Source organism: Palaemon carinicauda, chromosome 8, assembly GCF_036898095.1.
Source record: "Palaemon carinicauda isolate YSFRI2023 chromosome 8, ASM3689809v2, whole genome shotgun sequence".
Lineage (NCBI taxonomy): Eukaryota > Metazoa > Arthropoda > Malacostraca > Decapoda > Palaemonidae > Palaemon > Palaemon carinicauda.
In genome coordinates, this window is record NC_090732.1 from 2,772,479 (window position 1) to 2,800,242 (window position 27,764).

Below are 27,764 nucleotides of genomic sequence, written 5' to 3' on the forward strand. Positions count from 1 at the left end.
TCGAGAACTTAAATCCATTCATGTCAGCCCACTGGATAATTTTATCAATAGAGAGTTGGATTTTTCTCTCAACCATTGCCATTCTAGTGCCAGCAAATGATATTGAGAGATCATCCACAAATAGTGTTGAGAGAACATCCTGGGGAATGGCTGAGGATATCCCATTAATTGCTAGTGCAAAAAGGGTTACACTCAGCACACTACCCTGAGGAACTCCTTCTTCCTGGCACTTACTCTCTGATAGAGTTTCCCCCACTCTCACTTGAAAAACTCTACGTGAAAGAAATGCCTGAATAAATAGTGGCAGCTCTCCTCTCAATCCCAATTCATGAATGGTTTTAAGAATACCATATCTCCATGTGGTATCATATGCCTTTTCAAGGTCAAAAAATACTGTAACATGGTGCTGTTTGGAAGCAAAGGCTTCACAAATAGAAGACTCAAGTCGTATCAACACATCAGTCGTTGAGTGCATTTTTCGGAATCCACATTGAATCGGTGATAAAATACCTTTCTTTTCAAGGTACCATATCAGCCTTGCATTGACCATCTTCTCCATAATTTTACATAAACAAGATGTCAATGCAATAGGACGATAGTTTGCTGCTAAAAACTTGTCTTTACCGGGTTTTAAAAAGGCTAAAATAATGGCTAGTTCCCAAACACTTGGGTAACTATGATCATGCCATATTCTATTAATAATGCTTAAAATAAATAGCTTTGTATTGAAATGTACATGTTTAATCATTGCATATGGAATTCCATCGGGTCCAGGGGCTGTATCGTTGCAATGAGCAAGTGCGGAATCAAATTCTCTTTCAGTGAAAGGAGAATTATACGACTCTTCCCTTCTTGTTGCAAAATTTAAAATTTTATTTTCTTCAGTGCTCCTATACTGGTGACCAGGGGCTCCTTCACACTTGCTGGATACATTTGAAAAATGATTAGCCAAGGCATTGCTAACTTCATTTGCTTCAGTTACATACTGGCCATTCACCTTCAACACTGGTGGTGGGTTGGGGGTGAATTTGCCAGCTATCTTTTTTACTTTCCTCCACACAGAAGATGCTGGTGTTCTACTGTTAATGGAGGAAACAAAAGACATCCATGACAGGCGCCTTGCTTCTTTCATGGCACGACGGAACTGTGCTCTACATTTCTTGTACATAATTAAATTCTCATCAGTTCGGAGTCTACGCAATCGTGTTAGAGATCTTCTTGTGGCTCTGTGGAGTGCAGTTAGTTCTGAAGACCACCACGGGACTGGTCGTCGTTTGAATAACCCTGTTGTTTTGGGAATTGAATTGACTCCTGCTGTATGAAGAGTTCCATTCAGCAGGTCTATAGCATCATCAATACTTTCAAACTGTTCTGCTCTCCCTTCGATTTCACTTAGCTCGGAAAATTTAACCCAGTCTGCCTTGTCTAGATTCCAACGTGGCGATCTTTGCAAAGGTGGACCCTTGCTGGTGTTTATAATGATTGGTGCATGATCACTAGTATGCCAATCATCTAATGTCCTCCAATCAAAATCAAGAAGGCAGTTAGAGCTTGCAATTGAAAGGTCAATGCATGACAAAGTACCTGTCTGAACATGGAAGTGCGTGGGCTCTCCTGTATTAAGGAGCCCCACATCCTCATTCTCCACAATTGATGAGATAATATTGCCCCTTGTGTTGGCCAAAACATCACCCCATAAAGGATGTCTACCATTCATATCTCCCAGTAAGAGAAAAGGTTGAGGGAGTTGTTGAATAACTTCTGCTAAATCATCATATAAAATATCATCATTTGGAGGTAAGTACAGAGAGCATATTGTATATTTTCTCCCTATATCAATTTGTACAACAACTGCCTGCAGGGTTGTACGTATAGACATAGGTATTTGGGGAACATCTCGACGAATGTACATGAGACTTCCGCCATGGCTCCCTGCTTGTTGATTATATGGTGTTCTATAGCTAACATACTCTCGAGGACTAGGAGTGTTAGAATCAAGCATACTTTCCTGTAGACATACTATTATGGGGGAATGCTCATGAATTAGGAGCTTAAGTTCTTCATATTTCGCCCTCAAACCCTGACAGTTCCATTGCAAAATGGAGGAGAAAACTATGGATTATTTCTGGAAGACGTCTTGGGTGAGGTCTTCCCATTAGCAGTTTTTAATCTAACATTATTACTTGTAGGTTTCTTCAGAGATGGTCTTGTTATGTTGGGTTTTACGTTGGAGTTTTTCTTTGTATCTTTTTTATATATTTGTTGAGGGGGATGGTGGACCTCAACTTGAATTTCTGATTTATTTAAATTGTCTTCTGGTTGATCGCCAACATCAACAGACAAAACATCATATTTATTTGATGTCATAATTCTAGTATTTCTTATGGAAGGGGGTGAGAGAGATGGAGGTCTCTCTCTTTTACGATTAATAGGTTGCAGGTTACCAGGTTTTTGTACCTTCCCCACTACAGGTACACCTGATAACTTGGTGTCAGGTGGAATCTCCATTAAATCAGGCAAGGATATGGCCTGGGAGAGGTTAGTACTATCCTTTGTAATGGGGGACAAAGGTTTGATAGTGGTGGGCAATGTCTTTTTGTTGATACTCAATGATAAATCTTTAGGAGGAGATGTTCTTGTCTTATGCAGCACTTTATCAATAGATTGTGAATTCCTTTTTCGAGAACTACCTACAGTAGTAGGTGGGTGAGATGATTCCCGAGGAACTTTTTCTCCTGTTTTTAATGTTTTTGCATAAGTATTAGATTTATCTAATAATCTCTTGGCATGCCCCACGCTTACATGTTCAATAATTGATTTATTGAGGGCAGCCTCTTCTAACTTATAAAACTGGCAGCTCCTATCATTAGATTTATGATTAGAGTTGCAGTTTAAGCATCTTGCCTCAAGTGTACAATCCCCATGGTAAATTTTGGAGCAAGTATTACAAATTTTTTCATTATTGCAAACTTTGGAAGGATGTCCAAATTTAAAGCAATTACAGTATAACATTGCAGTGGCTTCTGCTTAAAAGGTTGAACTCTGATCCTTTCGTTTTCTATGTCTATGTGGAAAGGTACATCAGCATCCTGGAAAGTAAGAACAATCATTGATGTTCCAGGTACTTTATGTACTTTCCACACTGATAGGGGACACATGGCCAATATCTCCTCTTCAGTAAATTCATACAGATCCCTATTAAAAACCACTCCCCTTCCATAGCTAAAGTTTAGATGGGGTTTGATGTCCAATTTTATATCATCATTTACTGTCTTCAAATTAGACAGTATAACAGACTGTGTGTATGACTTGGCCTTTATCAAGAAACTTTTCTTCCCGAATCGAGATATATCTCCAGGTGCGATCGTACCTACCTTCCTCTGAAGAAATTTGCATATCTTGAAATAATTTTCCGTACCTCCCACAGATTGAGCAAGAAGCCACATTGGTGGTTTTGGCTTTCTTTGGGATGGTATATCTGCCTCTATATCTTTATCAGCCCAGTCTGCTGGTCTGTAGACATCCAGATCTTTAGGTGCCCCATCACAAAGAGCACCCTTAACACTCATATTACCTACTTTAATATCAACAATGTTACAGCTTGCATTAAATGCTTCCTCATGACAATTAAATGATAACCAAGATTCCCAATTATCATCTTGAAGTTTCATTCTAATTTCTTTTATTGATCCGTAACACTCAAATATTTTATGTAGCACATCATAATTAGCTTCTAAAGGGATTTGGGTAACGTGCAGGACTTTCAGTTTTCCTGTGTTGCCCAAATTACCCTTTTTCAGAATGTTTAAAGAACAGTCCTTTTTAGTTCCTAGGTCGTCAACGGAGTTTTCTTTAAATGAATTGCCAGAGGTCGTCAACAGTGCCGGGGGCGAGTCAGCATATCCAGGGGAGGTGGGGTCATTTTCACAAGAATCCATCATAAAAAAGAAGAGAGAAGAGTGATTTTTTGAAGTTTGATTTACCTGCTTGAGAACATTAAGGCATCACATGTTGGGAAGGAAATTTACACTCTCCACTACCGGCACAGTGAGAGTATACTTCCCAGATGGTCCACTCCATACCCTACCCGAAGGATAGCATCAAAACAGATATAGAGGCACAGGTGTAAGCTGAACCCGCCTGTTAGGACTGAGACCAAGAAACTATGGAATCATCCTCCCCATATCTGTAATGACGGGCTTCCGGCCAGAAGCCGAGAGTCCTACCCCAAGCATTGGATCCCCCTGGATTCCGAAGACCCAACACTTGGAATAGTTCCGCCAAAAAGGTCCAAACCATCTTCGGGATGGCTGAGATCATCCTATACACTCACATATAGCTTTGAGCACAAACGCCTCCCAACCGCGACACCTTTCACATTCATCAAAGCAGGCAGCAATACCGGATGCATAAACATCCGCCCAAGTGGCAATAACAGATGTAGAAACATCCATGCCATAAATAGAAAAAAAAAAAAAAAAAAATAATAAACATACATATATATGTAAAAATATACACATACATATGGAAAATTTTACTCATAGGGTTGGGACAGCATCATGAAAGAAAGTTTATAATATTAGGAGAAGGTTGAAGCAATATAAAGAGGAAGAAAAAGATAAGAAAGAGAGAAATTTAGATTCGAACTGGGGGAGCAATTTCCCCAAGTTCGAGAGCCCTCTTGCCCGTCACCAAGATTCAGCATGGGAATGAAATGCCGTGCTGAAGCTCAATGACTTCATCAAGGCATTCTCTCATTAAGAGGGCCAAGGTCAAGAGGGGCGGTAAGTCCTCCAGGGGAGGCAAGACTCCTAGGGGTGGCGGCCGCGGCCGCAAGCACTAGGGGTGGCAGTCCCTCTGCGTGTCCACCTGTGGGGGGATGCCTTCAGCGTTGTGTCCGCAGGTGGCAGCAACACGGGGCCGATGCTTGGACGGTCTCAGTGATCGGCCAAGGTTATCGCGTCCCGTTCACGTCATCTCAACCTCCCCTGACAGCGAATCCAGTGTCGTTGAGCTCCTATGCCATTGGATCGGCAAAGGGGCTGGCCCTTCAGGCCGAAGTCGAGACCATGTTTGAGAAGGGTGCTCTCCAGGAGGTCGTGGACGGCTCCCCAGGCTTCTTCAGTCGACTCTTTCTTGTAAAGAAGGCTACTGGAGGCTGGAGACCCGTCATTGATCTCTCAGCTCTGAACAGGTTTGTCAAACAAACCCGGTTCAGCATGGAGACAGCAGACACGGTCAGACTTGCGGTGAGACCACAAGACTTCATGTGTACACTGGATCTAAAGGACGCGTACTTCCAGATCCCAATCCATCCGTCTTCCAGGAAGTACCTGAGATTCAGCTTAGACAACAAGATCTACCAGTTCAAGGTGCTGTGTTTCGGTCTCTCCACAGCTCCTCAGGTGTTCACCAGAGTGTTCACCCTGATTTCATCTTGGGCGCACAGGAACGGCATTTGTCTCCTTCGTTACCTAGACGATTGGCTGATCCTAGCAGACTCGGAGTCGACCCTTCTTCGGCACCGAGACAGGCTTCTGGATCTTTGCCAGGATCTGGGGATCGTGGTAAACCTCGAGAAGTCCTCTCTGCAGCCGTCCCAACGACTGGTTTATCTAGGCATGCTAATAGACACCAATCTCCACAAAGCCTTTCCATCAGACGACCGGATAGCAAGGCTGAGGAGGTTGGCGGAACCTTTCCTCAGGCGAAAAGAACTCCCCGCCCAATCGTGGTTGCGTCTCTTAGGCCACCTATCCTCCCTGGCCCGTCTGGTTCCAAACAGCCGCCTCAGGATGAGATCCCTTCAATGGCGGCTCAAGTCCCGGTGGAATCAAGGATCCGATTCCCCGGACATTCTGATCCCAATGGGGTCTCTGGAACAGACGGACTTGCGGTGGTGGCTGGCCGACGAGAACCTGCGGAAGGGAGTGAGTCTTCTCGTCCTCCCCCCGGAATTGACTCTGTTTTCGGACGCGTCAAAAGAAGGGTGGGGGGCGCACGTTCTGAACCAGAGGGCCTCAGGCCTTTGGTCAGAATCAGAAAAGTGCCTACACATCAACCTGCTAGAATTGAAGGCCGTCTTTCTGGCTCTTCAGCAGTTCCAACGGTTCCTGGCGGGTCACTCCGTGGTGGTGATGAGCGACAACACCACGGTAGTGGCTTATATCAACAAGCAGGGAGGCACTTTTTCGCAACAGCTATCCCATCTTGTAGTAGAGACTCTGAGGTGGACCGAAATCCACTCGATAACACTATCAGCTCGCTTCATTCCTGGCAAGAGGAATGTGCTCGCCGACAGTCTGAGCAGGGCCTCGCAGATAGTGAATACCGAGTGGTCTTTGGATCCTCAGATAGCCAACAAAGTCCTGACTTTGTGGGGTTCCCCGACGGTGGACTTGTTCGCGACAGCCTTGAACTTCAAGCTGCCCCTGTACTGCTCACCAGTCCTGGACCCCAAGGCACTCTGGCAAGAGGCTTTCCAGCAACGGTGGGACAACATCAACGTGTACGCCTTCCCACCATTCTGTCTGATGAGAAGGGTGCTCAACAGGACCAGACTATCGGTCAACTGTTCCATGACTCTAGTAGCTCCGCTATGGCATCACGCGGAATGGTTTCCGGACCTTCTGCAACTCCTGACGGAACTCCCAAGGGAGCTTCCTCCACGACACGAGCTTCTCAGACAACCCCACTCCGGTGTACCTCACAGGGCCGTAGCCTCGCTTCGGCTTCACGCCTGGAGACTATCCAGCATCTCCTCGCGGAGAGAGGCTTTTCGCAACAGGTTGCGGAGAGAATGTCTCGGCACCTGCGAAGGTCCTCTGAGGGAGTCTACCAAGCGAAGTGAAGAGTCTTTTGTGGTTGGTGTCGTGGAAGGGGTATCTCTCCACTCGATGCCACTATTCCAGCAATAGCGGACTTCCTCGTGTATCTGCGAGAAGAAATGCGCCTTTCTGTCTCGGCAGTGAAAGGCTATCGCTCAGCCTTAAGCTTGGCCTTCAGATTGAAGGGCGTGGATATTTCTTCATCGCTAGAACTCTCTTTACTCATACGTAGCTATGAGCTTACCTGCCCCCAGTCGGAAGTGAGACCCCCACCTTGGAACGTGGTTCGAGTCCTCAGGTCTCTCAAGAGACCTCCCTTCGAGCCATTACGCCAGGCCTCCGATCGCCACCTGTCTTGGAAGACGGCTTTCCTACTCGCCTTGGCCTCGGCCAAGCGAGTTAGTGAACTTCATGGTCTCTCGTACGACATCGCCCATTCAAGGGGATGGGGGGAGGTAACGTTCAGGTTCGTCCCTGAGTTTGTGGCCAAGACTCAGAATCCTGGAGTGCCGGATCCTCGGTTCGACTCTTTCAGGATCGCGAGTCTCCGTTCTGTAACAAACGACCCAGACCAGCTGCTACTGTGCCCAGTGAGGTGTCTGAGGTACTACTTGAAGAGAACGGCTGCAGTCCGTCCTCATGTGCGAGCTTTGTTTGTGAGCACAGGCAGGACAAAGAGGAGGGTCACCAGGAACACCATCTCAGCTTGGATTCGAAGGGTTATCCACCATGCCCTGAATCCTGACCCTCCTCCGTCACGTCGCCCTCGGGCCCACGATGTCAGGGGTATTGCTACATCCCTGGCCTTCAAGAGAAACTTCTCTGTGACGCAGGTACTTCAAGCTGGGGTCCGGAAGCGTCAAACGACCTTCACAGCCCACTACCTGCAAGACGTGACCCACAGGAGCCTCGATACGTTCTCTATCGGCCCTGTGGTGGCTGCACAACAGCTGGTCTAACCTCAGGCTCCTTTTTGGACAAGTAGCAGTAGGTTGAGGGCGTTGTTACCCGGTCTTAGTCTGCGTGAATGAAAGAGTATGTCTGACCCTTACTTCTTTCTTCATTCTCCCCTCTCTTGGGGAAGCAGCATCCTGGTCCTCGCATAGCTGACCTCGACCTCTGCAGGTAACCCATGCTTCTTTGTGCTCCTAGTATTAAGCTTAATACTGTTGCGTCTCCCATACCCTGACGAGGTGGTATGGAGAACGTCCTATCCTAGAATTCCTATCTGAAGGTCTCAAGGTCAACTTCATAGGACGAGTCACACTCTCCTCCTCACACTGCTTATGTAGGCCACTCGTTCCTAGCGATGCTAGGAACCTGTGAGGTACAGGGGCTCCCTCTCTCTAGTGCTGCTCACTGAGGGATCGAGCCCCCGGGCAAGCCGAAGTCAGTAAGGCTGGGGACTTTCCACCCTTCCTAAGGGGTAAGTCACCCTTTGTAAATAGCGTGGTTTGTATTTCGGTTACGGAACAAATGACAAATTCGAAGATAATTTGTATTTTTCCTAACCATACAAACCTTAGCTATTTACACATATGTGCCCGCCATCCCTGACCCCCAAGTCAAGTCCTACCTCTAAGTGAAGTGAAGCAAGTCACCGGTGTGTGGAGGGGGGAGGGGTAGCAAGCTACTCTTCCCCACCCCCCGCTAACTAGCGCGGGGGTAATTAACCCTCGTTAAAAACTATTGGCTCGTCATTTCAGCTGCGCTAAAAGTAAAACCTTTGTAAATAGCTAAGGTTTGTATGGTTAGGAAAAATACAAATTATCTTCGAATTTGTCATAGCTTATCTGGTAAGTGAATTTACATAGGAAGCATTGCAGCTTCCCCAGGATACGGTGACCATATCTTAACCAAAGTGTCTTACCTTGTTGTTTGAGGAGTAGATAGATTGCCAGTCCATAGAGGATTTAAATGTGAATTCAAGGTTATCCACCACAGTCCGGCAATCCCAGTTGTGGTGGAGAATTGATTGATTGATCGATTTAAAGTTTTCAGGCATCCTGATATTTAAGATCATTGACGCCGATATAATTTATTTTGTATGAAAATTAATAGAATATTCAATTAAAATCATAAAAGTTGAATGTCATTACTGTATAGAAGTTAAATAGTTTTCAGAAGACCTGCTTCTGAAATAAATCTAAAAATGCCGCTCGCATAGTAGGACACATTTTGTCCAAGAATCTTGGCAAATTATTATAATTAGGGCATTCGGTCAACAAATGCCTCACTGTTAAAGGTACTAAACAGTCGTCGCAATACGGTTGGTGTTGGCCCTTCAGAAGAAACTCGTGAGTTAACCGAGTGTGACCAATACGGAGACGACAAAGAGTCGTCGTCTCATTTTCGGGGCATCATGTTATACCTCCAAGGAGATATGACATTTGTTACTTCTCTCATTTTATTGCCATCTAGACTATCCCATTGCTGTTGCCATTTATTACAAAACAATTTCTTGATGTTAGGTAGGAAATCATTATACAGAATGGGATACCTTCTTGGCAGCAACTCGGATGCAGCATTTTTCACCAATGAATCTGCCTTCTCTTTACCAGGTATACCTACATGTGCTGGAACCCAACAAAATTGAATCATTATACCTCTCAGTCCAGTAATAAAAAGCCATTCTAAAATCTTTAAAACTAGAGGGTTACTAGAATTAAAAAACTTCTGAAGCTTAGAGAACACTCCTTGCATTACTAAAAATTATAAAATTACCCTCCTTTTCCAACGCTATTTTCTCAATAGCGGTTAGTATGCCATACAGTTCGGCAGTAAATATGGAACCTGTTAGAGGAAGTGCACCTCTACAATTAAAATCATTACTATGTACTCTAAATCCAATGCCAGCATCAGATTTGGAGGCATCAGTATATATAAAATTCGATCCCATATGTTCTGCAACATGTTCCATAAAAAGAGACCTGGATTCTAAGTCAGTCATATTCTTCTTAATTCCAATAAAGTATTTACAAAAAGATACCTCAGGTAATTTCCCTGGAGGCGTTGATGATACCTTAAATGGAAGCACCTTAATTCTAATTATATCAAGACTGTTTAATAATTGTTTCACCCGAAAGCCATAAGGTTGAGGAGATTTTGGTTGCAACTCAAACTATTTTGGGTGCCTTACAAGGCTTGCAGTCTGAAAGGCTAAAGAATTAGGTTATCTTTGTAATCTAACACTATACCGAATAATAGAAGACATTCGGTAAAGGTCTAGAGGTAACTCTCAAGCATCAACAAGGAGACTTGGGATAGGTGAGGTTCTAAACGCTCCTGTGTACAATCTAATACCAAAATGATGTACTGTATTGAATCTAATATCTTTATCTGGCTTGGGGTGGCTGAGGAGTATATTTCATATCCATAATTAATTTTGGAAAAATTAAGGCCTTGTATAATTTTAAAATAGTATTGCAGTCTGTCCCCCATGATGTATGGGACAATACTTTTAAAAGATTCAGAGCCTCAAGACATTTAGCTTTTAATGCTTTTAAGTGAGAAACCCATGTGAGCCTATAATCCAATATCAAACCTAAAAATTTAGCTTTTCTTACACATGGGATCCATTAACCTTTAATGTATATATCCGGGTCTGGATGTACCCCCCGGATACGACAGAAATGGACAATAGTAGTTTTACTTATCTAGAACTTAAATCCATTCATATCGGTCCACTGGATAATTTTGTCAGTTGAGAGTTGTATTTTTCTCTCAACCATTGCCATTCTAGCTCCAACAAATGATATGGAGAGATCATCCACAAACAATGGTGAGAGAACATCCCGGGGAATGACTGGGGATATCCCATTAATTGCTAGTGCAAACAGGTTGTGGTAGAGAAATGATTAATGAAAACGACTAGGTTTCACAGTTCAAAATTTGTCTCCCTGAATGGCATTATTCTGAAAAATGGAGTAATAACACCAACTCCATATCTCGGTTTTTGGAATACAAAGAGTTTTATGGCAACTCCAGACATGTTCTTCCCTTAACTTAGGGTAACTACCATAGTTTGGACACTTGACTATGTAGTAACCTATTATTTTCTTTGTGTTTAGAAATTATGAAAATTACCATATGATAGTAATGTCAGAACTTCCATATGATAGAAATGTCAGAACTAAAGCAAAGAAACGTTTTAGTAAAACAAGAGTAATAAAAGAACCTTTTCAAAATGACAAATATAGTGTCACATTCAAAATGAAGGTACTGTAGGTGTTTGATTAAAAATGAAAAAAATTAAAAAGTCAAATCATAATGACCAACATCACTAGAAGACTGTGAATGACCCTTTGGATGATGAATGCATGTGGAGCCGGTGTTCTATGACACGAGAAATTAAGCAATAAAAATAGTTATTTCAAGTTTCTGACAAAATTCACCTAATGAAAGTGATTAGGTAAGAACATCATTGGGAGTTTAAGAATATATACTATATTTCTTCTTATATGAAGTTGGTGATGTGATATATTTATATATATACTATATTTACAGTGCACCCCCTTACATTTTGTGACTCTCCATTCGCCTGCAGTCTGAGAAAATCACTTCAGTCTAGCAGATCTAGGAGCTCTTGCTTTTCCTGTTGGATATCAATAGGCTTCGATACATTTCACCTCCATATGGATGGTAGCATAGACCAATTTGGTCTCTCAGGGTGATAGGCTTTGCCTTTGTTCCTATGTAAATACAAACCTGTCTTCCTTTAGATAATAGTATGAATTTATTAGTACCTGAAACGACCATTAAACTGTTAACTAGGTTGTTATAACTACTGACAGGTGGTTGGGTGAAGCCCCGCCAGTCAAGACACTAACACTTGATTTTAGCCGCAAGTAGTATTGTACACATACTCTTTCTGCCTCTAGACTTATGGCTTTTATATCTTTTTCTTTATCTTTTCAGGGTGTGTATATGTTTTACCAATAGAGACACATGAAATGAAATATTACCCTGTATGGGTGGAAAGTGGTATGGCAGATTTATATGTAAGCCTGCCATTGATCCCCATCTTCTCTGTTTGTTTTGTAGGGGACACAACTGTTCAGCCGTCTTCATGTGGTAAATGCCGGTTGTAGCCTCCTTTTCAGCAGTAAGGTTTCTCTAAGAGGAGGAAGAAAAAGACTGAAGGATTCTTCGTTGTCAACTTTGGAAGCACCAAAGTTTATTCTGAAGAAACTTTATAGCTCCTTCTATCATGGAGAGACCTAACTCGCTGTGCATTCTACGGGTTCTTCTGGGGCTTGGTTTTCTGGAAGTACTCATGGGGAGGAGACTTTGGTTTGCTCTCGGAATATTCTTCAGGAAATGTCAAAGTGTCACCTTCCCCTAGTGAAGGGAACTCTCTTGTGCCTCTTAGTTCACTTGTAACAGTTTAGACTGATGATAACAACTGTGGAGGCATTATAAGATGGTGATCCAGTGACTGAATCCCTGGAGGTTCCTGTTGCTGTTGAAGAAGCCCCATGTGGATCTTCCACTGTGAGAGCAACCTTGTTGGTCTCTCAAACTTCATCTCTGAAGAAAGCCAGAAGGGGAAGAAGCATGTTCACCCCTCCTCTTCCAGTACTTCCTCTTATTATGACACTCCTTCTAGAAATTAGAAGAAAAATTCAGGAAGACATTACAAGTAGTCTTGTGAACCTCCTAGTAATATTTCTTCTCATATGTGAGACAGTGACCATGTGCTTCCTGTTACCAAACCTGCCATGCAAGGTAGCTCAAGCAGAGTTAAAGATGTACAGGCTCATTTTACCAGTGCTAGGCTCCCTACAGGACCAGGAACGTACAATAGAAGTCACGAGGTTAAAGAGCGATGCTCTTCTGGACAGTTGAGGATCATGTTGGTCACTAACTTAAGAATTTTTAGTATTGAATGGGAGAAGACGATACGAGGTGACATTCCATTGTGTGCGCATGAACTAGAACAAGTACTGAGAAATTGGCAATGTACTGGAAGCTGTTTGCCAGAAAGTTGGTAACCTTTCTGGAACACCAGAAAGCCAATCAATGGGTTATGAAGAGGAGAGAAACAGTTGAATCTGGACTCCCCAGATTGGATCAGAGGTGATGAGAACTCCTCATTACTGGAGGCCACCTCTCCATTTCTGAAGTGTGACTTTGAGGGAGGGTTAGGAAAACGGAGAACTGCCAGACACGATTCTTTCTTTATCCTACCAACCTTTGAAATAATTGTGGAATATTCATGAATCTTGCATATGAAAATGCTGGTATAATTAAAACATACAATTTTAGCCCTGTAGTGTTTATAATAGAATTACAGTGTGTTCTATATATGGAACATTGGAGAGTTAGTGACAGGATAACAAATTTATAAATCTTACCAGTATCATTAATTTATTTTATTAATTTCTCAAACACATCTTAAGAACTTTTTGATAAAGAATAATCTGCTCAAGCATACATTTCTATATTAGGACCTAGAGTAATTTTCTTGAAACTTTCTAACTCCTTTGGTATGAAGCTGTGCTTTTAATTTTTTGGATGTTATTGTGCTTTACAAATTTTAAAACTTCCTTGAGATGTAGATGTCTAAACATGATTTACTCCATTAAACCAAGCATCATTTAGAATTGCCTTGGTATCAGATAGCAGTTGTTGGTGTGGTAACTGTTTTATTATGCCATCTGCATGAAGTAAGCATAAAGTGACTTGCTGCCTGAATCCCAAATGGGAGAGATTTTTCTATTCAGCACATCATGTACTCGCTCTGCAGCATTGGTAGGTACATTGAGTCGGTTTGGAAATAACGGCCAGTACCCTTTTTCCCTCGAATCATTGGCCGCTATGAGGGTGAAAGCCTATCCATTATATCAACACCACCCATGCCTTTATTGTAGGATTTAATTAGCAGTAGTTGTGGGATGTTCTTTGTGTCACAATTCCCTCTCCTTTTCACATTATGGACTGGAGTGCGTGTGTCCTGATTGCTTGCAATAGAAGCTAATGAATTATCTTGCCACTTTGCAATGTATACCTTTCTTTCACTGAAACAGTCAAATAAAAAGTAACGAATTATCATGCCACTTTGCAATCACTGAAAAAATCAAATGAGCCTCTTTCTATCCTTTCTTTAGAGTTTTTGATGAATTAAAAGAGATCATTTCCTTTTCATCATGTTCAGATAGCTGAAAGAGTACAGTAGATCACAGCTGGTGGAAAAACTTAACACATTAGAGCTGTTGTTTGTCAGCATCAGAATTTACTGTAATCACATGTAGTATCCAAGTAATGACACATGTGCTATAAAGATGAATTGCTCTATTCTGCTCCTTCCCTTGATATAACTTGAAAGGCACCATATCTAGTAACCAAACCGGATTAGTTTTCCCCTTACGAAGGTCTTTGCACTATGGCAACCACAATATGGAACCATTGATTTCTACACTAAGCAGTTAATGAAAGACACCAAACTGTACAAGCTTTTCATTCAGCATATTATACATTGAAAAATGACGTTCTACACTAGGCAGTTTATAAAGACAAAAAGCCTTTATAAGCTTTTCATTCAGATTATTATACACTGGAGAAAGCTTAGCCATTTTGGTTCCTGTCTCAAGATTCTGGTTATCAGAGAAATGCATGTATCTTTTTAGATTTAGAAAATTGTTCATAGTCATTGTACAAAGCTGGTACACCCAAATCGGTTCAAGTTGACAATGTTGTTCTTCCGGTACAATTTGATAGCCTGAAAGCAATAATATGACTAAAAGGTTCTTTGCATCTTTTTCAGTAGTTTTAAAGTTTGGGTTATCACATTTACCATAAAGTTGTTTTGCGTTATAATTATTTTAAAGTTTACCATAAAGTTGGTTTGTGTTAGAATTATTTTAAAGTTTACCATAAAGTTGGTTTGCGTTAGAATTATTTTAAAGTTTACCATAAAGTTGGTTTGCGTTAGAAGTTGGTTTGCGTTAGAATTGCTTTCACCACATCAGAAAATAAAATTTTTCATACTTCATATGGTGACCACCAATCCTCTGCAACTCATCAAATAAACTTATGTCCCCTGATGTCATAATCTTATCAAAATCCCACTTTATTCCTCTTCAGTAAGTCAACGAACAATTTTTTTTTTTTTTTTTTTTTTTTGACGATGGTTGTTCACTGCTATCATCACTTTCAATCTCTTCTTCCACCTCCAGCTTTCTTTCCTGCTGATTCATATTCTTCCTCTGGATTTTCATCCACATCCTCTATATCACTTTCTTGGGCACAAGAAACTCCAGCAGCTGGTGGAAGTACAAATATCTTAACTACATGACTTGAGAATCCTGCTGTATCCATTGCATGTCTGGGAGATCTTGCTGTATCTACTGCATGTCTTGAAGATCTTGATGTATCTACTGCATGTCTTAAAGATCTTGCTGTATCCACTGCATGTCTTGGAGATCCTGCTGTATCTACTGCATGTCTTGAAGATCTTGCTGTATCCACTGCATGTCTTGGAGATCTTGCTGTGTCCAATGCATGTCTTGGAGATCTTGCTGTGTCCAATGCATGTCTTGGAGATCTTGCTGTGTCCAATGCATGTCTTGGAGATCTTGCTGTGTCCACTGCATGTCTTGGAGATCCTGCTGTGTCCAATGCATGTCTTGGAGATCTTGCTGTATCCACTGCATGTCTTGGAGATCTTGCTGTATCTACTGCATGTCTTGGAGATCTTGCTGTATCTACTGCATGTCTTGAAGATCTTGCTGTATCCACTGCATGTCTTGGAGATCTTGCTGTGTCCAATGCATGTCTTGGAGATCTTGCTGTGTCCAATGCATGTCTTGGAGATCTTGCTGTGTCCAATGCATGTCTTGGAGATCTTGCTGTATCCACTGCATGTCTTGGAGATCTTGCTGTGTCCAATGCATGTCTTGGAGATCTTGCTGTATCCACTGCATGTCTTGGAGATCCTGCTGTGTCCAATGCATGTCTTGGAGATCTTGCTGTATCCACTGCATGTCTTGGAGATCTTGCTGTATCCACTGCATGTCTTGGAGATCTTGCTGTATCCACTGCATGTCTTGAAGATCCTGCTGTATACAATGCGTGTCTTGAAGATCCTGCTGTATCTACTGCATGTCTTGAAGATCTTGCTGTATCCACTGCATGTCTTGGAGATCTTGCTGTATCCACTGCATGTCTTGGAGATCTTGCTGTATCCACTGCATGTCTTGGAGATCTTGCTGTATCCACTGCATGTCTTGGAGATCTTGCTGTATCCACTGCATGTCTTGGAGATCTTGCTGTATCCACTGCATGTCTTGGAGATCTTGCTGTATCCACTGCATGTCTTGGAGATCTTGCTGTATCCACTGCATGTCTTGGAGATCTTGCTGTATCCACTGCATGTCTTGGAGATCTTGCTGTATCCACTGCATGTCTTGGAGAACTTGCTGTATCCACTGCATGTCTTGGAGATCTTGCTGTATCCACTGCATGTCTTGGAGATCTTGCTGTATCCACTGCATGTCTTGGAGATCTTGCTGTATCCACTGCATGTCTTGGAGATCTTGCTGTATCCACTGCATGTCTTGGAGATCTTGCTGTATCCACTGCATGTCTTGGAGATCTTGCTGTATCCACTGCATGTCTTGGAGATCTTGCTGTATCCACTGCATGTCTTGAAGATCTTGCTGTATCTACTGCATGTCTTGAAGATCTTGCTGTATCCACTGCATGTCTTGGAGATCTTGCTGTATCCAATGCATGTCTTGAAGATCTTGCTGTATCTACTGCATGTCTTGAAGATCCTGCTGTATACAATGCGTGTCTTAAGATCTTGCTGTATCTACTACATGTCTTGAAGATCTTGCTGTATCTACTGCATGTCTTGAAGATCTTGCTGTATCCACTGCATGTCTTGAAGATCTTGCTGTATCTACTGCATGTCTTGGAGATCTTGCTGTATCTACTGCATGTCTTGGAGATCTTGCTGTATCCACTGCATGTCTTGAAGATCTTGCTGTATACAATGCGTGTCTTAAGATCCTGCTATATCCAATGCTTCTTGAAATGTGGTAACCTTTTTTGTTACTAGTTTTCCATAAAATGTTCTGGCATTCATGATCTGCAAGAAGAAATATCATATCGAGTTACTGTACTGTAAAATAGTAAAAGACAGAATGACTAAAGGAATGATCATAAGTAATACAGGTTATGTAAACATTATAGAAAAAATATGTATACTAATGTTTAGCATAACAAAATATTTAGATAATCAGTTTACAGCTAAACACTATGAGGAAAGGAAAGGCTATTTACTTACCCAATTTATCAGTTGTATATACAAAGTTTGCAGAGATGTTAGATCCAACTAACTGCTACAGATGTGTGAACAGTGTGATGTCTCTCTTGTATCTTGTTTTCAGTCACAAACATGGATCATAGAGTGATAGAAGTGCATCAAAGGAGACAAGTGGAGCCCTCTAGTTACTGCATGTAGAACTAATAATGTCTATTAGCTTATTAACTTGCTTGACTAGCAATGAGTTTCTACACCATGAATTGTTTAAACCTCCTTCAATGTTCCTTAAATGGAACATGAAATAAATCAGTAGATTTTTCATATTTTTAAGATTAAATGAAAATATATTTAGCTTTATATTCACATAGCCTCTTATCTTAACGAAGAAATTAAAACAATAAAAGTACATACTAAAGATCATTTACTGACAATGTAAGTATTTCCCCAAAATATAATTTTTTTTTATATTTTTTAAGAATTTCAAATATTCTTCAAAATTATAGCACACAAGGCGATGTCATTTATTATCTTTCATTTGGTAGGTTTAGCAGTAATGTATGCTAGAAGAAGCATAGTTCTTCCGGCACAACATACAAAACTTCCGCTCTTTATTGTTGAGTATTTATTTAGGAGAAGCTGAAATTTCAGGTTATATCTATCCACTGCTAGTTAATGGCGGAGGGGGGGGGGTGTAGTCTAGTCCCCGCCCCTGCTTCCACCAACACTAGTGAATAACTGTCACTTTTTAATTCGGCTCTGTGGATTGTAGACATGTCTCACTCCCCAGTTAACGAAACCTAAAATTTTTCAGCTGGCCTAAAGATAAACTTTTCTATTTTTTCCTTTTGCACGCATGAGTGCCTGTGAGGATCCCTGTCATATGGGTTTGTCTGGGTACTGAAGGGCACCGGTGCGGCACCTTCATGCCGGCGAAGGAGACCGATCCTCACTGTGTCTGTCCTTCTTGCCGAGGCTAGTCTTGCACACAGGAGTCTCCTTGTGCCGTGTGTAAGGAGTGGTCACCCTCCCATTGGTTAAGATTTAGCAAACGAAAGAAAAATAAGGCTAAAACAGAGAGAGAGGGGAACACCAGAGAAATATGTTAGACTGATTAGACTACGGGCCGATGTCAGGACCGGGCTAGAGAAGGACACTCTCCAAGAGGTCCCAGGAGTGTCTATAGGCTTCAACAATCGCTTATTTCTGGTAGAAAAGGCTTCTGGAGGTTGAAGACACGTTATTGAAATCTCAGTCTTGAACGAGTTTGTTCTGCAGACTCCGTTCAAAATGGAGACGGCACATATGGCCAGACAGGCTGTCAGACCTCACGATTTCATGATCTCGTTGAATCTAAAAGATGCATGCTTCCAGATCCCAATACATCCATCACCTAGGAAGTACCTACGCTTCACCATAGCAGAACAGATATACCAGTTTAAAGTGCTGTGCTTTGGCCTGTCCATAGCACCCCAGGTGTTCATAAGGGTCTTTACGCAATGATAAAAGTAGCTGTTAATCACAAGTGCTGGTGGGAGCGGGGGAAGGGGGAGGGGTAGTCTACCCCACTCATCCCCCCAGCTAAGTAATGGTGGGTAGTTATACCTTGACAAAAGCTTATTGGCTAGTTTCAACTTCGCCAAAATAAAAACTCCACAGTAAAGATCTCCAGGTTTTTATTGCTAGGAAAAATACAAATTATTTCCAAATTTGTCATATTTCATAAGAATTGATATATATGACTTACAGAACCTAAAAAGTCATGTTCCATTTAAGGAACATTGGTAAGGAAAGCATTGTAGATTAGCCTTCAGGGGTTACGGCTTTGCGAAGCCAACTGTGGCCAAGTCTTTGAGGGCTTCAGTACCTTCAGGTTTGGGGATGAAGAATGCTTTGATTTTCTCCAAGACTTGATTAGGATCTCCAGTAACCTCTTCCACCAAGAAAGGACTGGATGGCTCTTCGCCTTTCTGAGGCACTGCCTGGCCAGTCCAACATTTTCTTATAGAAAATACAGGTTTTCGGTTCTCTCGTTACACGCCACCTTCCCCACCCGAAAAATTTGGGACCTGGGGTTTATAGTCAGGGAACAGGATTCAAATTGATCCAAAATGATCCAAGGATTCAAAGCAATCCAAAGATCCATAGGTATTCAATGCAATCAAAGGATTAAGTGTAATCCAAATCAAACCAAGGGTTAACGTGATAAGAATCCCCTCCCCTCCATATGTTGCGAATGTAGTAGCAGGCATGCTCAGTCGCCAGGGGCAAGTTTTAGGATCAGTGTGTTCCCGACATCATTGCTTGGCGGAAGGGCTTCTTGCCCAAGGGGGGTCACTTGTGATTGAAATATTAGCCACATGGCTGAACAGGAATCTCCCAGTGTTTTGTTCCAATATTCCAGACCCTTGTACTGCATTCGAGGACGAAGCATATGCCATAATGTGCTGCTTCCTCATTTGCAGACTAATCAACATGTTTTTGAAAATGTTTGGTCTCAGGGTGACCCTGTTTACTCCTAGATTGGCTGCAGGCCAAACGGTACCTTGATCAGATGATGCCTCTAGTTGCCTTGATGTTATTATGCTCCTAGTAGAGATCCTAATAGATGGACGTTTCTAGGAAATTAGATCTTGGTTTGAAGGGACTTCCTCCCGGCAAGTAAAGAATGAAAGTTTGTATCTGTTTAAAAACAAATCACAAATTTTTAAAGGGATTTTTATTTTTCCAAGCTATACGAACCAGAGTCCTTAATAAGGCTTTCGACCTCAATCACTCTTCTCAGTCCTGGGTGTTAAGTCAGAAGTCCTAGTTTCTTTCCCTTGCACCACATTTCAGTAGCTTATTACCCCCTTATAGATTCAATTTTTGTTGCAGCCTGCACTGAAGTTATACTTCTAATTATTATTACTGTATTATTATTATTATTATTATTATTATTATTATTATTATTATTATTACTTGCTAAGCTACAACCGTAGTTGGAAAAGCAGAATGCTATGAGACGAGGGGCCCCAGCAGGGAAAATAGCCTAGTGAAGAAAGGAAACAAGGAAAAATGGAATATTTTAAGAACAATAACATTAGAATAAATATTTCTTATATAAACTATAAAAACTTTAACAAAACAAGATGAAGAGAAACTAGATAGAATTGTGTGCCTGTGTGTACCCTCAAGCAAGAGAACTCTAATCCAAGACAGTGGAAGACCATGGTACAAAGGCTATGGCACTACCCAAGACTAGAAAACAATGGTTTGATTATGGAGTGTCCTTCTTCTAGAAGAGCCCCTCACCATAGCTAGAGTCTCTTCTACCCTTACCAAGAGGAAAGTAGCCACGGAACAATTACAGTGCAGTAGTTAACCCCTTTAGAGAAGAATAATTGTTTCAAGGGACTCAGGCTTGTAGAGCTAGGAAAAATAGAAATTATGGAAATTTTTTTTTATATAATCTGAATTCTGTTCACTGTCCTCATTTATATGTATGTTTGATTTCTTAATCTTTTTTTTTATGTCCTACCAGGATCCATTTGATGGAGAAGAATTTGTGGAACGATTAGCGTGGCGTGTCAATGCTAGTATATCACCTCCTGGAACCAATGATGCTAGTTTCAATCCAGATCTGTTACATGAAGCCTTTACTCAGGCTATTAAGTAGGTGATAAAGCGTTTTGCTTATATTTTTCTTTTTAATTTTGAATCGTATTTGTATCGATTGGTCAGATAATAAAGCAGAGAAAGATGTATAACCTATAAGGCTTATCTAATTCATCATATAGCCTTTGCAATAATAATGGATGGAAGTAAAAAGGCGCAGTATTAATAAATACAACTAGAATGACTCCCTGAAACATATTAGGGCCAAAATAGAATTTCAAATTTCTGCAATTTGCCACCCACAGGGCCCCCTGCAAAACTTTTCATTGAAAATACTGTATATAGAAACTCAAATCTCTCAAACAGCCTTTATAATAAGGATAATGGATGAAAGTAAACGTGTGCAGTGGCAATGATACTTGCAATAAATCAGCTAGTAGGAAACTTTTTCGAGCTAAAAGGGCACTCTTACGAGTGAGTGCAAATGCACGTTTGTTTAAAAAATATCTATTCTATTTTATTTGGATGAAGAACAGGGATTTAATTGATGGCATCCTCATGCTCTAGTAAGTTCCTTTGATGTAGCAACTGCTATTTGTTTCCCAGTATCAATTTATCAGGTGAATTTGATAACTCTAGCAAATAAATTCTTAGTGAATTGAAAAATTATATGCTCGGAAGTAAGAGCAATTAGAAATTGATCAACATCATATTGTAACGGCCAGTGATATAAGCAATGAACATCCTGTAAATGTAACTTTTACCAACCTGTAGAATTCTGTATTTTTGAGCCATAATTGCATTTATGTAGCTGTACAGCTGATGTACTGTAGATGTAATTTTTTTCCTGTCATACAGTTGCATAACATTTTTAGTAGTTTAGCCAATAACTATATATGTTTGTCCCCTTTTACAGAGATCTACAAATACTGGATGAGAGAACGGCCAAGAAGTGTGAGCGATTAGAAGCTGCTGTAAAGGATGAAGAAGTTAGACATTGGCATAATATAGCACAACTCCTGGATAACAATAGGGTAGATATTTAAAATCTGCAAACAAATTTAAACAATTTAAGAGTTTTAAAGTCTTTATCATATAGGGCCTTTTGACTGGCAATACATGTAGATTATAAGATGATTAAAAGATATAAGAATATGAGTTTTGGAAAAATGGTCCCTTTACAGAAGTGATTCATCATCCTTATTTCAAATATTCCAAATGTAATAAGCCAAACCATATCTCCATTACCTTATTCTATAGTAAACAACTTTGACAAATTTCCAGTGTTTGACCGAAGGTCACATCAGTTAACTTAAGTCCAGCTCTGTAAAAGTTGAGCGTGATGTAATGAGGTGGTAAATCTTCTCCCATTTAATAAAAATAATCCTCTTGTAATATTTTACTGCATTTTGGAATCTGACCATTTATTCCTACGCATATACAGACCTTCCATCCTTTAAAATAGGAATTATGTTATCAGCTGGAGCTGGAACGCCCATTAAATTTGTTGATGAGGTAGTTAACGACAGGTAGTGAGCATGGGTTGATGAGGTAGTTAACGACAGGTAGAGAGCATGGGTTGATGAGGTAGTTAACTACAGGTAGAGAGCATGGGTTGATGAGGTAGTTAACGACAGGTAGTGAGCATGGGTCAGTAGTCGTGCCCCTCCATGTGTCAGGAGCATATCACTTCAGTTTTATGCCACAAGCATGCATGTACTGTTGAGCCCCTAAAAATTTTTTTCATCATATAGAAAGTGAGTACTGGCTGATGAATGTGATGGATGTGAAGCGAGAGATTTGTACTTGTAAGGAAAAGAGTGGACATTGCAACTGATTTCTGTCTTCTGTAAATCAGTTGTAGATCCATACTCTCTCTCTCTTTCTCTCTCTGCCTTGTGGGGGGTATGCTTGTTCAGAATCGTCCCCATGTGCCAAGCGTAGGTCATGGCCTGTGCAGTGGTAGGCATATGCCTTAAAGTGGAGGAATAGAGCCAAGTCTTCTACAGGGTCTGTCTTGGCAATGCCCAAGAAGACACCGAAGAAGTCCTTCACTTCTTCCTTTCTCTCACTCAGTGCGTCTTTTACCGCTGCTCCCGTGCATATGCTCCTACCTCCTCGGTCTCCCAGAAGTATGTTACAAGCAAACAGCCCTCGTAGCTATAGTAAAATTATCTTTCAAATGCTTTTTAAATTAAAGACATTTATCGAGAAAGGAAAAAGTAGATGGAATTTGAAGTAACCTCAAAATGACATTGTTTAAATGAGGGATGAGTCATGCTTTTTAAAGATAAGTTTCCTACCTTAACCAACCCTCTTAGTCCTGAGCCGAAGGTCAAAAGCGAAGAGTTTTTACCTGTCGTTAACTGCCTCATTAACAAATTCAATGGCAGTTCCAGCTCTGTTGAAAAAACATTCCCTATTTTAAAAGAAATGCAAAGTTTTCACAGAAAAATAATAAATTACTTCTAAATTTGTTACATTTTGGGGAACAGTTCAATTAATGTTCAAACAAAAAGGTGTTCAAAAGGCGATCTGGAATGAGTTGAGTTTTATCTCCTGGGTACCACTGAGTAAGATATGCCTATTATAAAATTCATATTAACATGCTACTAACTGATTGCATACATCTTCCAGGAAGCATTTCAGAGCTTTCAGGACTTAGATAGCCACATTAATAGTGTAGCTACTAAAGTTGTCCATCTAGGGGATCAGCTGGAGAGCGTCAACACTCCAAGATCACGAGCAGTGGAGGCTCAGAGACTCATGAATCACTTCAGGGAATTTCTTTTACCGGGGCCACTAGTTTCGGAAGTGTTCACAGATAAGACCAAGGTAAGTTCTGTTGTGAGGTTTGAAACAACCATATTTAATCTTTGAGAGAGTTCACAGTCATTCAAACTTTAAAAGATAGGGAATTTTGTTCTCACTTTTGTAATAATAGAAGAAACTTCCTTATGAGAAATAGTCATAATTGGAAGTATCTTCCATAATTTGGTAATAAGTATCAGAAAAAATCAGAATTATATAAAAATGTCCCATTTCAAAATTTTTGTATATAAGATTATCTTTCAAATGTCTAAATAAAAGAAATCAGTCATGAAACAAGAACATAGAGTTTGAATTAATTCCAAATTAGTATTGTTTCAATGAGGCCGTGTCGCACTTCTTTATGTCATCTTCATTATTGTTTGGAGAACTTATTTTTAACCTAGATTGGATTCCTATTTCCAAGTTGTATATGCCATTAATTTAAAACTCAATCCACCCTCTTTCCTCAAAACTGTTTTGTCATTAGTTCATTTTGAGTTCTATAGCAGACTAACAGAAAATTTGAAAGAGATGGAAAATGGGAAAATTAATCTCTATTCAGTGTTATCCGATATGTAGAGAAAGAAAAAGTATGAGTATGTGTATGAGTATGCAATAGAAAGTGCATTGCCTAGTACCTAAGGTTTTTCATCAAACTCGTTGGCCAATTTAAAAAAATGGGGCACTTTTTAAACTGGCCAATCAGTATCTCAACTGATGACTAGTGCCATGGACATCCATCTAGATGTAAGTAAATTATACAGCCAAAGTGCTGCAACTTTTTTATATGTGTACAGGACAAACATTGTTCTCTAGTTTCCACTTAGTATTAAATCTTATATTTTACTTTGTAAACATGTGTATGTGTGAGGAGGTGGAAGACTATAATCAGGTCAGACATTATCAGCAACACATATTGTTTGCAGATTCTGCAGAATGACTGGAACAATGTATAATGAATAATAGTAATAATATGATAATGATTATAATAATCCATCCATCTACCATGTCTGTGGAGTCTAAGTTTATGATATTGGTATTGCAACTTCTAGGGCCTAGGTTATATATCAGACTAATTATTACACCGCGCCCACGACTACATCTCAGAAATGTTCATTATGTTAAAAACACTGGAATGGTAGCTAAAAATTCAAAATCATTAAGCCTTTACATCTTGATTTTTACTATGATTAAAAAGTAGCGTTAATTCTTTTATAATGTTCGAGCTGATATTTTGAAAAAAAAAAAAAATAGCATTGATACTTTAAAATCATGTTTACTGAACTATATTTTTTATTGAGCAAAGTTGCAAAATTTTTAGTGTTGCAATTAAGCGTTACAAGAAATGTGAAGATGATAAGAGTTACCAGTTAGCTTTTTATGAAGGTCACAGGAATTGGGTCACATGACTTTTACTGTGCAATGGTCCTCAATTTATAAACACTTGACCTACAAACATTCGGAGATGCAAACACAAATCCAATTGAAAATAACAAAGATAAAGAAATATTGTAATAAAACAATTTATAGTTTAATACATTAAGCAAAACATTTGTAACAACCCAATATCTGTTTTATATGAAACCTGACAATTTGTAGACTTTTGTGACTGGAAATCATAGGCATGGAAATCAGGTTAAGCCTACCCTAGACCAAAATTTAACAAAATTGGAGTTACAAACAATTTGACTTACAAAGAGCTTTATGGAATCAATTAACCCTTTTACTCCCAAAGGATGTACTGGTACGTTTCACAAAACTCATCCCTTTACCCCCATGGACGTACTGGTACGTCCTTGCAAAAAACTGCCATTTACATTTTTTTTGCATATTTTTGATAATTGTATGAGAAACTTCAGGCATTTTCCAAAAGAATGAGACCAACCTGACCTCTCTATGACAAAAACTAAGGCTGTTAAAGTAATTTAAAAAAAAACCATATTGCAAAATGTGCTTGGAAAAAAAAAAACGCCTGAGGGTTGAGGGTTGGAAAGTTCTAAATAGCGTGGGGGGGGGGGGGTGTTAACCAAAACGACATTTGTAATAACCCAATATCTATTTCATATGAAACCTGAGTGTTTGTTGACTTTTGTGCATGGAAATCATAGGCATGGAATTCAGGTCAAGACACTAGAATTGATTGATTGTCCCTATACATGAATTGTAGCAATCAAAAAGTACAGAAGGTCCTTGTCTTTCAAACTTAATATGTTCCAAGAAGTCTGGTAGTCGAAGTTTGTTCAATTTTGTCCTAGGGTATGCCTAACCTGAATCCAATGCCTATGATTTCCAGCTACAAAAGTCAACAAATAGTCAGGTTTCATATGAAATAGATATCATTTTGTTTGATGTATTAAATGATGATAATGTTTTTTCAATATTTAACTTAGTCGGTGATTATAATAGCTGCAACTCTGTTGCTCGACAGAAAACTCTAAGGTAAAATTCGCCAGCGATCGCTACACAGGTTGCGGGTGTGCCCAACAGCGCCATCTGTCGTCCAGATACCCAGTACTCAATGTAAACAAAGAACTCAATTTTTCTCTCTGTCGTGCTCCCGACAAGACGTGCTTATTCGCTGTTGCTAAACTGGATTTGTTTTCACAACTAATTGGTGAAGTACACTATTCTAGTTTTGAGCTTTCGCTATGCAGGTGTTTTATCTTCATCTTAAATCTTGAACTCGTTTTGGATAGATTTAATTATGGTGACAAAGAGAGTATGGACTTTCTTTCACTTTTAAATGGCCGACCCTTCCCTTAGCGGAAGTGTGTTTAGGCTTTTAGTAATTATATCACGTTATAGATTTTCCTCTATATATTTTATATCTCTCCGCCTTTATTAGGCCTCTTCGATTAACTTTCCATTTATTATAAACATATAAAAATAATTTTAACGTTTTGTTTATATAGACCTTTCCTGAGAGTAGGCGGTCCTAACTTGGAAACCGAAGTTAATCAACGTTGAGCCCTTTATATCGTAATTAGCTTTTAAAGAGCTAAGGATTTAAAACTTTTTAAATGTAATATTTTATGAAAGAATTTCTTTGATAGTCTTCGTACTGTTTTCAAAGATGAACTAACGTTTAGTTTATTTATGCTACGCAGTTGTTGACGTTCAGGACGTTCAACATGCGCTCTATCGTTACGATAGAGACAGAGTGTATCACGGTTTCACTTTGCAGTAAGAGTAAATCGATTCTGACGTTTTGTTCATTCTTTCTTAGCTTAAATGTTTTAAATTCTATTTTAAAGGAACTTTTTATTTGAAAAACCTTTCAGTTTTTTCCTTTAGTCAAATAACATGTTTTTTTGACGAAATATAATTGGGCTCTTCTCTTAGGTGCGAAATCAAGAGAGAAAGAGAGAGAGAGATAGAGACGGAGGGAGAGAGAGGAGAGAAAACGTTCCGTTCAAGCGGGTAACGTTGTTCTCGTGTTACTCTCGTCCCTAGTCGCTGTACGGGGAGGAAGGATAAAACGTTTTAGTTTTTTATTCTCGTCCCCAGGCTATGTGCGGTGAGAGATTGAAAACGTAGTTATATGAACTAGTGTTTAGTCTCTTTCCCAGCCACTGATTTTTTTTTTTTATCTTTAAATGTTTTCTGTTTTTTGCTGGTATTAATGAGCTTGCATTATACGACTGATTTCGCAATTACTACCTTTTAATGAAGGGTAGAATTGCGTGTTTCAGGTAGAAATCAGTAAAAATTTCAGTGAAATAAGTGCAAAACAGAAAATCGAAGTGATAAAGTGATATGCGCAAAGTGTTACAGTGTTGCGTCCGAGGGTTCGTCTGTTCGTGCCTGTCGTTCACCTAGTCCGGGACCTCTTACATGCTCCCAAGCCCAGGGGAGAAGTAATGTCAAACGACTTATGGGTTCGAGAGGCCTTGACCAACGAACAGACGTTTTTCCCTCTATGGTATCGGGTGTATCTTACCAAGATCTCCCCTACCATAAGACGAGAGAGACGTTGTTTCTCCTCGTCATCCGAAGGCTTTTCGCATAAGAAACCTGTCACAAGGTTTCGAAGCCCTTAAGCGAAAGTCAGTCCTTTCAGGACAGGTCCAGCGTCCTGGTTACAACCATTAGGACAGCTCTGACCCTATGCAGTCATCGGATAACTGCTCGCCGCCTAACAAAAGCGTAACACAGACTCCGAGTCTTTTTTTGTAGGCAAAGTGTTGCGGTCACAGACGTTACCCTCGTCTCTTACCACAACCATTTCCGTTGATCCTTAATGGGTTGTATGGCAAGACATG

At 40.3% G+C, this 27,764-nt stretch overlaps 1 protein-coding gene across 1 annotated transcript in view; it reads left to right on the top strand.

Moving 5' to 3' along the window:
- Positions 1–27,764, top strand: part of Sec10 (Exocyst complex component Sec10) — an 83,644-nt gene that overhangs the window by 17,489 nt on the left and 38,391 nt on the right. Inside the window, exons 2-4 of the mRNA XM_068378401.1 lie at positions 20,618–20,748; positions 21,608–21,725; positions 23,329–23,526. Of these exons, the coding sequence (XP_068234502.1) occupies positions 20,618–20,748; positions 21,608–21,725; positions 23,329–23,526 (447 nt within the window). The remainder of the gene's footprint in view (positions 1–20,617; positions 20,749–21,607; positions 21,726–23,328; positions 23,527–27,764) is intronic.